The 16411-nt window shown below is 46.8% G+C and overlaps 1 protein-coding gene across 11 annotated transcripts in view; it reads left to right on the top strand.

Moving 5' to 3' along the window:
* LOC119972708 (cAMP-regulated phosphoprotein 21-like) overlaps positions 1-16411 on the top strand; it is a 503944-nt gene that overhangs the window by 388696 nt on the left and 98837 nt on the right. For 9 of the 11 annotated variants that reach the window (XM_038809853.1, XM_038809854.1, XM_038809852.1 and 6 more), the window contains 2 exons: positions 3945-4049; positions 8833-9081. In XM_038809853.1, the coding sequence (XP_038665781.1) occupies positions 3945-4049; positions 8833-9081 (354 nt within the window). The remainder of the gene's footprint in view (positions 1-3944; positions 4050-8832; positions 9082-16411) is intronic. The other 2 variants (XM_038809860.1, XM_038809859.1) reach the window with 1 other exon arrangement.

Genomic DNA, 16411 nt, shown 5'->3' with positions numbered 1-16411 from the left:
ATGAGTAGCTTGCAGTCAGGACAAGAGGAAAAAATAACGTGTGCCAGCTTGCCAGAGGGCAAAGGTTGCACTCGGGTTCTGCTGGAGAGAAGTCGGATAAGATTTCAATGAAGTGGCCTACAGAAAATGTCTGATGGACATTCATGATGAAATATTTGGTGCGTTAGCAGTACAGCTAGTAATCTTGATACCACTGTCAAGGAGCATGGGAGGAATCTGCTCCCAACTCAGCACAAGTCTTTGTGCAGAGCAGGGACCTGGTTAATGACCAATAAAATTTTGTTTATACAAAGTTTGAAATTCAACATACTTGTCAGTGAATAAAGCCATACGATGCCACAGGTTTTGAACAAATTAAAATAAACTTTGCAACAAGGTCAGAAAGATAAAATAATTTACATAATCTATCTTCTAATTTAGCATTCAGGGTAAGTATGAGGTACATGTGAATGAACAAGCAAAATGTGGCCGAACGCACCACGCTGCACAATAAATGACAGATGCGCCCTAGACAGAGTCCATAGATTTTTCAACAACTCATCCAGACCTTAGTAAATACTGTGAGTCACCCAATCTCACTGAAACTCTGTACCTCACACAACGGATTCCAGAATTAGCTTTCAAAGATCAAATCTGGGAATTATCTCCTTAATTTCTTCAACTCGGATAGTAAAAGCCACAGTCCACCTCGCAGGATTTCAATTGCTTCTCCCAATTCAGTTCCCCTGGATTCTACATGACAGGAACTACAGGAGTACACAAGGGTCATTTGTTGACTTCTGTATGGAATATTGGATAGTTTGTTCGATTAAGTTGGCTTGAAATTTTTGACTTGTAGTTACGTTTATTTCAAGATTGTGACCGAGAGACTGGTGTAATGCTCTGTAACTGAGAGAGAGTCAGGTGTTTAGCTGTTGGGTAATGTGGATTTGTGTTCAGTGGAACTATGATCAGATGAAGGACTAATGGCTGTCTGGCTGGAAAAGGTTATGTTTGTTATTTCCTCCCACCTGCTTCATTCTTCCTCCTCCTTCCACCCTTGAGCTGCTCACCATATCCCTGATGGCAAGTGCTGTGTCCTCCTGGCAGATTGTGACACTAGCATAGACCACCAGGAATCGGAGCACACACTCCAGCGAGTACAGCAGGGCCCCTCCAGGGTGGTCCAGGCTTCAGTTCTCAAATGGTGTCCACCATGATGTTTTGTGCGGCAGCATGGCTCTCATTATATACCTGCTAGCTATGTGTGGTTGGGTTGCAAAGCAGAGCCAATTGTTAAATGGATATCACATGTCATCCAGCAACCAACCTCTGGTTTGACACGGTGGCTTAAATACTGAGGGAACCGGAGATTGGCCCATTGCTGTTGCCTGGATTGCAGGCATTCACCAACATGATATGCTGACCACAGTTAGACACCAACAACATATTTATCAAGGAGTAATTTTTGATATTCCGGTGCATCTCAGTATTTAAATTCAGAGCCAATGGTTTGCTATTCCATGGAGAAACCCGCTATCCCAACTCAAGAGAGAATACTATGAACTCCCCCTTCCTGCATAAAGAGAATCTGTCTTACCTCTCTGATTCAGTAGAGACATTGCTTGCTGCAGCCTGGAAAAATTCCAATGTGAAGAAATCCAAGGCCATCGTCATTTTCAAAGCCTCTGGCAGCAGTGCCATTGTGCTGCTCTGAGGCCGCAAATCCGATGACAAGTTCCGCGAATACCTCCTTCGTGAAATGCAGATCGCAGGCACACTGCTCCGTTCTAAGGTAGAGGTAAGAGACATGTTACCCAGGAGACTCTAAGTGGATAAGGCCTCCTGCTCGGAGACCTCCTCCCTCTCTGAGAAGCTTGTCTTGTCATGGTGCAGAAAAAGGGGATAACAGCTGTAGCAAGACGGGGGAGCAAGTGGTATGAGCAAAACTTTTATAGTCAGAAGCAAGATCTTTTCCGCAAGCTGCGCTACCTTCACTCGACTCCACCAACTCTAAACAACTTTGGAAACAACCAAGCACCTCTTCAAAATCAAACAGAGCTGTTATAAATTAATCAGCAACTAATCTAACATGGTTAATGATTACTTTGAAAAATGCTTCCTGGTGCTGATCTCGCGTTCCGCTGGAGGTATTTAAGAGAGTGTGTTCAGTGGGCAAAAATGAGTGAACTGGCACCAAATCAACTTTATGCATTGACTGACGTCACAATCTTCCCTATGCTGTACACGCCCGTCCTCACCAAGATGGCATTAAATGTGCACTGCGCCAAATGTGAGTACAGATGGATGGCATTTTTGTACCAAAATGGCACCCTTGGTGTCACAGAGGCCCGTGTTTTCAAACAAACTGGAACTTCCTCTTGGCCAGCCATGCAGAATGGGTGATTTCCGATCTACTGTCTTTCATAAGCAAAGGCTGGGATTCTCCGTTTCCCGCCGCCGCGATTGGGAATCCTTATTGGGCAGAGAATGGAGCGTCGGGAGAAAACCAGTATCGCCGCCGGGCGCCAGACCGTTTGCCATTCTCCACTTCCCTGCTGACAGCTGTAGTATGCGACACGCTCTGTGCCACGGAAAAATGTAAATTCATGATAAGTACCCAATTAATGGGCTTGAGGCCTGATTCACACCCACCTACCGTGTTGTTCTGACCCCCAAATCAGCAAATCCACCAAGCAGGCTTTGGTGTGAGTTGGGCCAAATGCAGCCCTGGATTGCTGGAGCCTAAGGGTTGGGTCGGGGGGGGGAGGGGGGGGGGGGGGCAATGGGGTCAAGGTACATACAATGTGCCCTCTGCTATTGCCAGGGCTAGATGGGGTTCCCCATGGGTCCTGGGGGTTGAGTGGGTGTGGGCTGTGGGGGACGGGTTGATCTAGGGAATGAACTTGAAAGCCCGCAACACTCAAAAAGGCTTCCAATACCTTTCACTAGCCTGTGATTGACAATTTAATGGTTCAGAAACAGCTGATTCGTGGATTGTTTATTTATCTTTCCCTTAAACACTTGCTATGATTGACAATTCCTCACCACATCAAAGGAGCCAAGTACTTTCTGCTGTGAGAAAAGACAAAGTGAAACCACATAGCTCATTTGATGCGGTGAGGAGCTGTCAATCATCGCAAAACTATAAATAAACATTGTGATGAAGGGGTCAGGGTCACTCTCATGCGAGTGTGGAGTAGGGGGCGTTGACCCGTTATTCCTGTGGTGGGTGAGGATGCCCCTCCATGTCAGTGGAGAGGCAGGCAGGATTTACGTCATACGGAGGAGAGGTTTGACTCCGGTCTTTGTGATCAGGCTGCTCGTCAAAAGGGAGGTCCGAAACTGGAATTCTGATGGAATCCAGCGGGTTCTCCACCATGCATAAATTTGCCTGGTTAAGGAGCAAGACTTGCACCTGGCGCCGCTCCGAGTGCCAACGGACTTTAACTTTTGAGACCGCTGAATCGTGCCCTTCATTCCATTGGTTGCAATGGAACTGAATATCAGGCACCTTGTACAATAAGTGGTAGATCTGCCGCAATCTGTTTTGTCCAATTGCCCAAGGTGAATTTCTACCCGGAATCTCCTACACCAGAACCGCATTTGTTTCAACGTCAGCAAAGATTCAGGACCTACTTTGTTTACTCCACTGCTCGACCTGAATCAAATTCAAATAAAATTAAATATTTTAGCTGAGGCTTTTTTTCCCTCTTTTTCTTCTTTAATCTCTACGCTTTCTACTTCCAGATCAATCTGCAGTTTTGCTCAGTCATTAAATGTTGACTTTGTTGAAATATGTGTCATGTATAATAATGCGTACTAATCAATACAAAGAGCTATCACTTCTTCATATCTTAAAACTGGGAAATGTGATTTTTTTTGTTTCCTTTGATTTTCTGTTCTTTGTATATCTCTGAATTGTATTTTCTATGTCTGACCTTCGTGATTAATTTCCTTCTCAGCCTGTGCAGACAATGCAGCCTTCTTCCCAGTCTGTCCAGTATCCAACGGTTCCTTACCCTCCCCAGCATCTCCTGCCAGTTTCACCAACGCAGCAGTTTCCTGTGGTACTTGATCAGTTTAATTGTATCCCTTTTACACAGTAATTCGAACATTTGCAACATGCGTATAACTGTAACTGCAGTATGTTCTTGTGTGCTTTGCTTCACTTTCAGTGGTGAGTGTTCACTGCATTAACTGTAGTTGGCAGTTCATGGCTGAGGGGTAAATCTGTATTACTTGCTGAAATATTTGCTGTGTGTGTGTGAAACCTGTTTGACTCTTTGTTGAGACTGAAGCAGAAATTAAGGGGCAATTTTAGCGTGGCCAATCCGCCTACAATCCGTCTCCCCTGCACATCTTTGGGTTTTGGGGGCGAGACCCACACAGACACAGGGAGAATGCGCTAACTCCACACGGACAGTGACCCGGGACCGGGATCGAACCCGGGTCCTCGGCGCCGAGAGGCAGCATTGCTAACCACTGCGCCACCATGCCGTCCCAGAAAAATTATATTTTAAAGTGTTTTGCATTTTCCAAACTTCCATGTCGGTAAATCAGTATTAGTTATTTTCACTGAATTGTTGCACCTTACGCTTCTGTGATGCCAGAAATTGGTAAGCAACTCAGCATGTCTAGAAGACCCTGTTCCTTTTCCTTTTGTGCAGATCAACAGAAATAATTATCAATGAAATGGGCTGGACATCAAGTTTAAAGATGTGCCCACATGTGCCCCACATTACCCAAAGGGACAGATTTTGATTTTATATGATTATGGGCAAAGAGACAACAGCAGCCCAATTTACATCTCTCCCAATTTGTACTTCAAATTGGCCTCAATAGGAGTAGAAATTGAGTATAAAATAGGCTGCTGAACTTGGCTACCATGATGACACAAAGACAAGGGGCCAGATTCTCCGATTCTAAGGCAAAGTGCAGAGAATCAGTGGAGTATAATGTGGACAAAATCGGTGGCGCCACCTCACCAATGCATTGACCGGTGAGGGGCTAGCAGCCGCGCCACGTAACATACCCGGCCTCCATTAAATAAACGGCTGGAGAATTGCCGGTCCGTGGTCGCGCACGCTGCACGGCGACGACCTGCAGCAGTCGCGCCGTACAACATGGCGCCGGCCATGCGCAGACCCGACCTGCCAGATAGTGCTACCCTGGACACCCTCTCGCCACCCCCCCGGCCAGCCCCCACCAATCCCCCAGCCCTTGCGGAAGACCCCCCCCCCGGCCAGCAGCAGGGCTCTCATCCAACTGTGGCAGTGCTGGACACAGTCCACGGCCGCCGCGCCGGGTTCCCGCACAGCTGGGACCACACGTCCCTGAGCAGTCGGGAATGCAGCCCATCGGGGGCGGAGCATCGGTGGAGAGTCTTCAGGTGACGTCCTGAAGCCATTCCAACAGCATGCGGCGAACATCGCTATGATGCTGTTTCAGAAGGGGCGTGGCATGCGTAACCTGCGTAAAACAGACTGCCTCCCCACAATTTTGTCGTAAAAAGAGATTCTCCGCCCAAGCGCCAATTCCGAAATCGGCGTCGCGAAACGGAGAATCTCGTCCAAGATCTGTCCGATTGAGTTTATCCAATGCACAGACTATCCATACAAAGTTAAAGAGTCTGCACTGAGCTGGTTAATCACAGCTGAGGCAGTGGTTAGGGTTTTACCATTGACCTTGGGCTAAAGAAGAGAAAAACAGTCATGTTTCCCTCCTCCATCCACTATATAGGCACAACTGTAACTTCATAGTGTTAATGTAAGCCTACTTGTGACAATAATAACGATTATTTTTTATTAAATATTTTTTATTCTCCTCCCTTTTCACATTTTCTCCCAAATTTACACCCACCAACAATAAACAATAATCAGTAACAAATATGTCAACCCCCATAACAATAACAACGATCCCATCCTCTCACCAAACCCCAAACGTTAGCCCGCATGTTCACACAAACAAATGACAAAAAGGGATTAGGGATCACCCAAAGTTGCCATTAACACACACAGCCCCCCTGCCCCCAGTTCTTAAAAGTGCGTAATGAATAATGCCCATGAATTGTAGAAACCCTCCATCCTTCCCCTCAGTTCAAACTTACCCTTCTCAAGAGTCAAGAATTCCAACAGATCCCCCCCCCCCCCCCCCCCCCCACCACGCCAGGGCACAGGGTGGAGAGGTTGCTCTCTAACCTATCAGGATCCGCATTCAGGCGATCAACGAGACAAAGGCTACAACATCTGCTCCGCACCCGTTTCCAACCCTGGCTGGTCCGACACCCCGAATATGGCCTCCCGGGGGCCCGGGTCCAGTTTCACATGCACCACTTTAAAAATTACCCTAAAAACCTCCTTCCAGTAATCCTCTAGCTTTGGACAGGACCAAAACATATGAACGTGATTAGCAGGGCCCCGCCCCACAACGTTCACACACATCTTCTACTCCTTCAAAGAATCAGCTCATCCTCGCCCTCTTGAGGTGTGTTCTGTCTACCAACTTCAGCTGCATCAGCCCCAACCTTGCGCACAAGGTGGAGGCATTCACTCTCCGGAGCACCTCACACCAGAACCCCTCCTCCATATCCTCTCCCAACTCTTCCTGCCACTTTGCTTTAATCCCTTCCAGTGGTGCCATCTCCTCTTCCAAAATAGCTCCGTAGACTGCTGACACTGCCCCCTTCTCCAGTCCCCATGTCGCCAGCAGCTCCTCCAGCAATGTGGAGGCCGGCTCCACCGGGAAGCTCTGTATCTCCTTTCTGGAAAATCTCGAACCTGCATGTATCTAAACATTTCCCCCTGCTCCAGCCCATACTTCGCTTCCAGCTCCTTCAATCCTGCAAACCGACACCTAAGAAACAAATCTTTTAGAGTCGTAATCCCCTTCTCCTCCCATTTCTGAAAATTTCCATCCCACCTCCCTGGCTCAAATCTGTGGTTTCCCCCGAATCGGCATTTCCCTTGACCCTGCCCCCAACCCGAAGTGTTGGCGAAACTGCCCCCAAATTCTCAATGAAGCTATTATTACCGGACTCTGTGAGTATTTCCCGGGGCTATTGGGAGCAGCGCTGTTGCTAGTGCTTTCAGTCCCGACCCCCTGCACAAACTCTCCTCCATTCTGACCCACTGGGAATCAATCCCTCTGACCCAGCTCCGCACCTTCTCCACATTCGGCGCCCAGTAGTAATACATCAGGTTTGGGAGACCCAAACCACCTGCCTGCCTTCCCCTCTGTAGCAGCACCTTTCTAACTCTGGCCACCTTCCCTCCCTATATGAACAAAGTAATCCTTCCCTCAATCTCTCTGAAAAAAGACTTTGGCAGGAAAATCGGCAGGCATTGAAAAATAAACAGAAACCACGGCAACACGTTCATTTTAACCGCCAGTACCCGACCTGCCAGTGACAGAGGGTTATCATCCCACCTTGCCAGATCAGCTTTCACTCTCCCCACCAAACTAGAAATGTTGTACCTGCGAAGCCTCCCCCACTCCCGGGCAACCTGCACCCCCAGGTACCTAAAGTGAGTCCCTGCCCTACGGAATGGCAGCCCCCACCTGTGCCCCCACCCCCTGCCGAGACACCACAAAATACTCACTCTTGTCTAGATTTAGCTTGCACCCCGAGAAAAACCAAAACACTCAAAGCAGCTCCAATATTCCCCCTATCGACACACTTCCGACACGTGTAACAGCAAATCATCGGCATATAAGGACACCCTATGCTCTATTCCACCCCCCCCCCCACACTATTCCTTTCCATACCCCCAAACTTCTTAATGCGATGGCCAACGGCTCAATCGCGAGTGCAAACATCAGGGGGGACATAGCATATCGCTGCCTAGTCCCATGGTGGAGAAAAGTATCTCGAGCTGATGTTATTTGTCTGGTCACTCACCTTCGGCTCCTTATGCAGTAACTTTACCCAGTTCACAAATCTCAATCCTAAACTGCTCCAGAACTGCCATCAGGTCGAACGCCTTCTCAGCGTCCAATGCCACAACCACCTCTGTTTCCTTGCCCTCTGCAGGTGCCATAACGACGGTCAATACCCTTCTAATGTTTGAAAAGAATAAAGATTTTTTTTAAAAATAATTTTTATTGAAATTTTTACAAAATATAAACATCTTAACTCTATTAACGTACAACCGCGGTAACACCCCATGAACAATACCCCCCCAGCTTTAAGAGCAACTTCAAACAAAAGGAAAGAACAACAACAAAGAAAAATAAAAAAGAGAGAGATAGCACCCTCCACAAACCCATGTGCACAGTTCTCCCTCCCCCCAATCCTTACCCCCCCCTCCCCCTCCCCCCGGGTTGCTGCTGCTATCGGCCTATTTCCCTACCTTTCCGCCAGGAAGTCCAGAAAAGGCTGCCACCGCCTGAAAAACCCTTGTACTGATCCCCTCAGGGCAAATTTCACCCTCTCCAATTTAATGAACCCCGCCATATCAGAGATCCAGGCCTCCATGCTTGGGGGCCTCGCATCCTTCCATTGGAGCAAGATCCTCCGCCGGGCTACTAGGGACGCAAAGGCCAGAACACCGGCCTCTATAAGAATAAAGATTATTATTAATGGACGAGGCTGTGTATAAATGTCAGATCAGGACACAGTTAGGCTCAGAAAATTAGTTACTGAATTCAGAACTTCTTTCATTGTGATTACTCACCTTAACATGGAGCCAAACAGAGCATGATTTATTGTGGTGTTTTCAGTCTTGTGGTGTTTTTGCGGTGATGCTCGTGTTGCACGCAGTACATTCTGTCATCAGATTTTTGTTTCATTATTTCGCTCAGATGCATTATTCAGCAATCAGTATTGATTATTATTTTCTGTCTACATCATAGCGAGAAGACCTGGCTTCCCAGTTTAATCAGATGAGCTTAAGTCGACAGTCATCAGGAGATGCACCTGAGCAATCTTCTGGTTCTGTCTATCCATCACCAATCTTGCCTCAGCCACCTCAACAAACGAGCTATATCATGGCATCACCAAGCCAACAGCTTCCCCCAGGAGGTTTTACTGGATCTGGACAGCCCATATCTCAGCAAGTGCTACAGCCGCCACAAGGATATGTACAACAGCCACCTGCACAGGTATGTAAATAAAATGAGATTGGAATAGCCTGCTTAAATAATGGGAAGGGACTGCTGATTCTCAAATTCAGATGCATGATTATACGACATCTAATTCCACACAGTAAGTAAGTGTAGACACAGTGGTTACCACTATCCATACTATCTTCAAAGTAATGAAGAAAATGCTATGTAGTCACATGTCGGAGCATGCTCTCTGTAATGTGAAGATATTTGACAGTATTCCTTGCTGAATCTTTGTGTCTGCCACAAATTGGAACGTACCCCTTTCGTTAATTGACGTGGCATGTATTGTATGATACTAAAGTATGTAAAGTCGCCATAGTCACAGATGGGGCAGCATGGTGACATAGTGATTAGCACTGCTGCCTCACAGCGCCAGGGACCCGGGTTCGATTCCAACTTCAGGTGAGTGTTTGTGTGGGGTTTACACTTTCCCTCTGTGTCTACGTGGGTTTCCTCCGGGTGTTCCAGTTTCCTCCACAGCCCAAAGATGTGCAGGTGAGGTGGATTGGCCATGCTAAATAGTCCCTTAGTGTCCAACAGTTGGGTGGACATACTGGGCTAGAGTGGGGATTAGGCCTAGGTAGAGTGCTTGTGAAGGGTTGCCGCAGATTCGATGGGCCGAATGGCCTCCTTCAACTATAGGGATTCCATGATTCTATGTCCAAAGGCTGCTTTGAGGGGGAGAGCTGACTGGTGGTGATTTAACTTGAAGATCACCACACCTCAGACGAGAGGCAAAGTTGAGAAGGTGGGCCTCAGCTGGTACAGGAATTGAACCCGGGCTGTTGGCCTCAGTCTGCATCACGAACCAGCTGTCCAACCAACTGAGCTAAACCCCTAGGTATGATACTAGTTATATATTAACATCCCCATTCTTGTCTCCATAATGCACATGTTTAGTATACACAAGGTGGTTGTCTCGACACCTCAATGTAATATTGGCAAGGGTGTAAGAATGTGCATTCCATGCCCATGTTTTTGTTGATTTGTGTCATTCTTGATTTTTTACTGAGGGTGGATCCAAGTGTTTGCTTTTAGTGGTGAATATGTGATGCTGCATGGGAATGGACAGAAAAATATAAAAATAAGACGCACAAAATAAAGGAGAAAGGGGAAGTCGAGGCAACAAGCACATTTTTAGTTTAAAGGAGTTAATCATCAACATGTTTCCTTCTATAAATTTGTCCATGCTTTAGTCTTATTCATTCTTGGGATCTGCCCATCTTTGGCAACAGTTCATAAAAATGTCAAAATAAACTATCTCACATTTTCTTCGATAGCTGTGTCAACAACACCCACTGAACTGATCCATTAGTATGTCCAGAGCTCTGCCAAGCATTTATAATGAGATTCCAAATGAATAATTGTGTCAAAAAACCCATGGGAGCTGATTCCTTAAAGACTTTGAACATAACCAGCTCAGCCATCTGTCAAAGCTTTTAAACAGCCGTAAAGATGGCTGAGCTGAATTTTGAGTGGAAAAAACAAAACCATGAGCACCTTCAGATCTGGATTCAACTATTGTACAATGCAAAAGAACACTTTATGCAATGGACCAGTAATGTATCTGAATACTTCTCCACTTTGTCAATGCTGTCTGTTCCTTTTACAGCTTGGCAGATATTAGAGGTGACAACCTGGAAATTACATTATTTAATGGTTACTTTTTCAAAATATGCATAACTTGCAATGCAACATTTAATTGCAACATGGCAAGCTAGCAGCAGGTTTTGGACTTGTCTTTCCTATTGTTCCCAATTCCAATCCATGGTTCCCCATACCTCATGACCCCTCTGCGCTGGTGTGATTCACATAACCTTCCAAAACTGGACCAACTCCACAAAAAATTGCAGAAGGTCTGAAATGCCAACTTCTGAAATGGTGCTGACAACATTGGGGCATAAGTGTCTTGAGTCCTGACCCACCTTCTTATCCCATAAAGGCAGCATGGTAGCACAAGTGGATAGCACTGTGGCTTCACAGCGCCAGGGTCCCAGGTTCGATTTCCCCGCTGGGTCACTGTCTGTGCAGAGTCTGCACGTTTTCCCTGTGTGTGCGTGGGTTTCCTCCGGGTGCTCCGGTTTCCTCCCACGGTCCAAAGACGTGCAGGTGAGGTGGACTGGCCATGATAAATTGCCCTTAGTGACCAAAAAACAAATGTTAGGAGGGATTATTGGGTACGGGGATAGGGTGGAAGTGGGTCGGTGCAGACATGATGGGCCGAATGACCTCCTTCTGCACTGTGTGTTCTTTGTTCTTTGTTCCTTTGTTTGCTGAAAATTGCAGGAGCCAAGAATCTCTAAATTCTCACATATTCCCGAGATGTTGTTTTATTAATGTTGCTGTGGGACTACATTAGGGTTATGAAAATTTGTGATTTGACCTCGCTAATGCTGGTTTCAGTGCATATGTACTTGTGAAGACTGGAGAAGTAAGCATTTGTGTTTCATGGTTATACTATACCAATCATGGTAGATGAAGTGAGAATGAGCTGGCACAAGTGGCTGGTTTAGCACAGTGGGCTAAGCAGCTGGCTTGTAATGCAGAACAATGCCAGCAGCGCTGTTTCAATTCCCATACCGGCCTCCCCGAACAGGCACCGGAATATGGCGACTAGGGGCTTTTCACAGTAACTTCATTGAAGCCTACTCGTGACAATAAGCTATTATTATTATAAAGAGCCTGAATGACCTCCTTCTGTGCTGTTACCATTCTGTGATTCTAAGTATGTGCATGAAGGCAAAAGATCTGTTTATATCACCCTTAGGAATCCTCATGTCAGCCGCAGATTACCACTGAGTCAGAAGGCTGTAGGTTCAAGTCCCACTCCAGAGGTTTGACTACGTAATCCAGGTTGACACTCCAGTGCAGTATTGGGGAAATACTGGGCAAAATTCTCCCAACGGGAGAACAAAGTGCCGACGCCGGAGTGAAAACCGGAGTGTTTCACTCCGGCGTCGGAAGCCACTCCTTGCCCCCTATTCTCCCACCTCCAGGGGGTTAGGAGCGGCGCCGCATCAGTTTCGTGCGCCGGGCCTCGGCGCCGCATCAAAGCGGCGCCGCGTAAATGACGCGGACGGCGGCGCTTAAGTGACGTCACCCGCGCACGTGCAGGTTGGCCGGTGGCAACCCGCGCATGCGCAGTTGCCGTCCTCCCCGCGGGCGCCCCGCAAGACATGGAGGATTGATCTTGCGGGGCGGCGGAGGAAAAAGAGTGCGTCCTTTAGAAACGCCGGCCCGCCGATTGGTGGGCACCGATCGCAGGCCAGACCCCTACTGAGCAGCCCCCTAAAGGCCGCACACGCAGCGTTCACACCGACCAGGTGTGGTTGGCGCCGGCGTGAACCCGTCGGATTGGGCAGGCCGCTCGGCCCATTCGGGCCGGAGAATCGCCGCTCGCCTGTTAGAAACGGCGAGCGGCGATTCTCCGAACGGCCAGTCGTGAAATGCGGCACACCATTTGGGGGGGGGGTGGGAGAATCACGTGCGGGTGCCAGGGCGGTGTGGCGGGAATCGCCCGGCACTCCCGCGATTCTCCCACCCAGCGTGGGGGTCGGAGAATCACGCCCACTGTACTGTAGGAGGCTTACCATCTTTTGAATGAAACAGTAAACTGAAGTCCCACCAGGTGGATGTAAAAGATCTCATGGTTGTATTCAAAGAAGAACAGGAGCACCTCTCCCCAGGGCCCTGGCAGATATTTATCATCCTCTGAAACAGATTATCTTGTTGTTGTTTCCTCTGGGATCTTGCTGTGTGCAAGGCAATGAAAGGTGCTATATAAATGTAAATTCTTTATCACTATCAACACATTTTACTTTCTACAAAGTTAAGTCATTTCTATTTAAACATTTTCAAAATAAAGTTGATGGTAAGGTTCAATGGCAATAATTTGTGCATCTGGATATGATGCAAAGGCCGCCCTTGATTCCATTCTGCATTCACCAACTTCAAAACACTCATCCTTCAAAACACGCACACTAAAGGAGGCTCAACAGTACATAGTATGTTGGGAGCACAGGTGCGCACAGCGAAGTAAGAAAATGAGGGTGTTTCCCCAGAATATAGCCAGAGAGCGTAAGTAGCATCCTGGTGTTGAGACACCCACTAAAAACAGATGCTTGGAAAGAGTTTGCTGCTATCTAATTCAGTGCTGAAGCACAGTGCAAAATGTGATAACTTGTCAGCATATGGAAACAGAAATTGCAGTTGTTCAGTTACCACAAGCAGTTGCTAATTGCCCTTTACAAGCTGGTGGTGAGCTGCCTTCTTGAACCGCTGCAGTCCCTGTGGTGTCGGTAAACATACTGTGCTGTTAGGGAGGGAGATCCAGGTATCAGATAACGACAGTGTAAAAATTAAGTGGGACTGGTCAAGGAATGTTAAAAGGACTAGCCTTAAGATTTTGTACTTGAATGCTCGGAGCATTCGAAATAAAATGGATGAAACATTTGCGCAGATAGATTAAAGGGGTACGATATAGTTGGGACGATGGAGACATGGCTCCAAGGTGACCAAGGATGGGAACTAAACATTGAGGGCTATTCAGTTTTTAAGAAGGACAGGAAGAAAGGAAAAGGTGGTGGAGTTGCATTATCGATTAAAGAAAATGTTGACACAATATTGAGGAAAGATATTAGCACAGGCAATGTGGAATCTGTATGGGTTGAGTTAAGAAACACCACCCGACAAAAACGTTCGTAGGGGTGGTATAGAGATCAACAAACTGCAGTGATAATGTTCATAATAGCATTAGACAGGAAATCAGAGATACATGCGCTAAAGGAACATCTGTGATTATGGGTGACTTTAATATGCATATAGATTGGGTGACTCAAATTAGTCACAGTACAATAGAGGAGGAATTTCTGGACTGTATACAAGATGGTTTTCTGGACCAATACATTGAGGAACCAACAAGGGAACAGACCATCTTGGGCTGTGTGTTGTGCAATAAGAAATTATTAGTTGGCAACATAGTTGTGAGAGAACCCTTGGGGATGAGTGACCATAATATGATAGAATTATTTATCATGGTGGAGAGTGAGGTAGTTGATTCTAAGACTAGGGTCCTGAATCTCAACAACGGTAACTATGATGGTATGAGGCATGAGTTGACTATGATGGGCTGGGAAACATTACTGAAAGGAAGGAGAGTGGACAGCAATGACAGGCATTCAAAGAATGAATGGATGAACTCCAAAAGTTATTTATTTCTATTTGGCGCAAGAGTACAAAGGGAACTGTGACCAAACCATTACAAAGGAAATGAGAGATATTAGATTAGGGAAGCACAAGTAGCTAGCACTGTGGCTTCACAGCACCAGGGTCCCAGTGGAATTTGGACCGTCTGCGTGAATGGGCATATGCATGGCAGATTCTGTAAAGCATGGATAAATGTGAAGTTATCCACTTTGGCAGCAAAAATAGGAAGGCAGATTTTTATTTGAATGGGTGAAATTGAGAGGGGTGGATATTCAGCGAGACCTTGGTGTCCTCGTGCATCAGTTCTTTACAATGCAGAGAAGGGAGATTCAGCTGTACCTCAAAGTTCAGCCATATCCCACAGAGTGGTGATTGCAATATTGGACACTAACATGAACAGTCATTAAAGAGTGAACAGACAAAACATTGCTTCCACACAAAGGGAAGACCCCTATCTCCCCTGTAAGTGTCAATGGAAAACAGGAGGTGTGCCAGTACATTTAGCTCTTTGACTAAGCTAGCCTCAACAAAGAATAATGATATACACATGAACAAAGTGAAACCAATGTAATGTGGAATATTTACAAGTGAAATTTTATTTTGGATACACCCATGCCAACATTTTGCTCTCTCAAATCTTGCATCTGTCGTTACCAAGCAAGATGATGCTACCCAAACCATGATTAAAGAGAAAGTAATTCAGACACTAGAAGAGTTCAAAATTGTTAAGGGTGGAAGTATTGGGTCTACTTAAAACTTAAAGTTGATAGGCACCAAGACCTGATGAGGTGCATCCAAGGAAACTGAGGGAAGTGAATGTGGAAACTGTGGAGGCACTGGCCATCATTACTCAGTGTTCCTTAGGCACGGCTGGCGGGATTCTCCGTCGGCTGATGCCAAAAATCATAAAATGCGATTGGTCGGAGTTTAGATTCTGACACTAAATCAACGCCAAATCGCAAGTCTCTGTCGCCTTGACAGTGGCATCAATGCGGTCTGGAACGCACGTACTGTAAACACCGTTTGCATGACATTAGTGGGCCCGACACAAAATTCTCCGAGGCCTCCGCGATGCCCTGTCTCTGATGGGCCGAGTTCCCGACGCGCAGTTCACTTGTGCATTTAAAAATTGTGAAACCAGTGTCGTGGCTGCTGAGGGAGAGAGAGATGGGACACGGAAAGTGTCCAACGTTGCCCTAGTTTGCTGACAGTTGTGCCGCTGGCCTGTGGGGTGGCCAGGTAGTGGGCTGTGGGGTCAGGGTGGACGGGCACAGCCAGCAAGGCAGCCATGCAGCTGCACATGCCGCTAACAGTTCACTGTGAACTTAGGGTCACGGGTCGTATAGGTGTCTGCCCAAGCCATCCCTCTAGGTGCCCTCTGGCCCCAGCCAACCCATCAGCTGTATGGGTACGCTCCAGCACAACCAGTGCCATCTTGTTGGCTGGGATGAGTGTGCGTGGGGAGTGAAGTGTGTATATGGGGCGACAGCTTGTCAGTCTCCCAAGTGTCAATCACGGGCTTGCCGAATCATGCACCGTTTTTCCTTGGAATCGATTGTGTTCCATGTTTCACCCTGGTGCTAGCCCCTCCACAGTCGTTGAATTGATCCAGTTTCGGTGCCGGTTTGCTGTCGTGAATGTCCACGAATACTGCGTGGGTGTTAACACTTGGTCTCAGAAACGGAGAATCCCACTCAGTGGTTTTGCCAGGGGACTGGAGAAGTGCAAATGTTACATCCTTCTTCAAAAAAAGTGTAAAGATAAGCCCAGCAACCACAGTGCAGTCAAAAGCAATAGAATTTACAGTGCAGAAGGAGGCCATTCAGCCCATTGAGTCAGCATCGGCCCTCGCACCCTACTTAAGCCCACACCTCCACACTGTCCCCGTAACGCAGTAACCCCACCTAACCTTTTGGTTAGTCAGTTTAACTTTGGTTGTGGGAAAATTTCTAGAAACAATAATTTGGGACAAAATGAATCTTAACATGTATAAATTTGGGTTACTTAATGAAAGCCAGCATGGATTTATTAAAAGATAATACTGTAATGTTTAACCAACTTGCGGTAGTTTTTTGATGAGATAACAAGGGGTTGATGAGGGCATTGCTGTTATTATAGA

Source organism: Scyliorhinus canicula, chromosome 10, assembly GCF_902713615.1.
Source record: "Scyliorhinus canicula chromosome 10, sScyCan1.1, whole genome shotgun sequence".
In the NCBI taxonomy this organism is placed as follows: Eukaryota; Metazoa; Chordata; class Chondrichthyes; order Carcharhiniformes; family Scyliorhinidae; genus Scyliorhinus; species Scyliorhinus canicula.
Note: the sequence above shows the minus strand (reverse complement) of the source record. Positions and strands in the feature narration are given on the sequence as shown.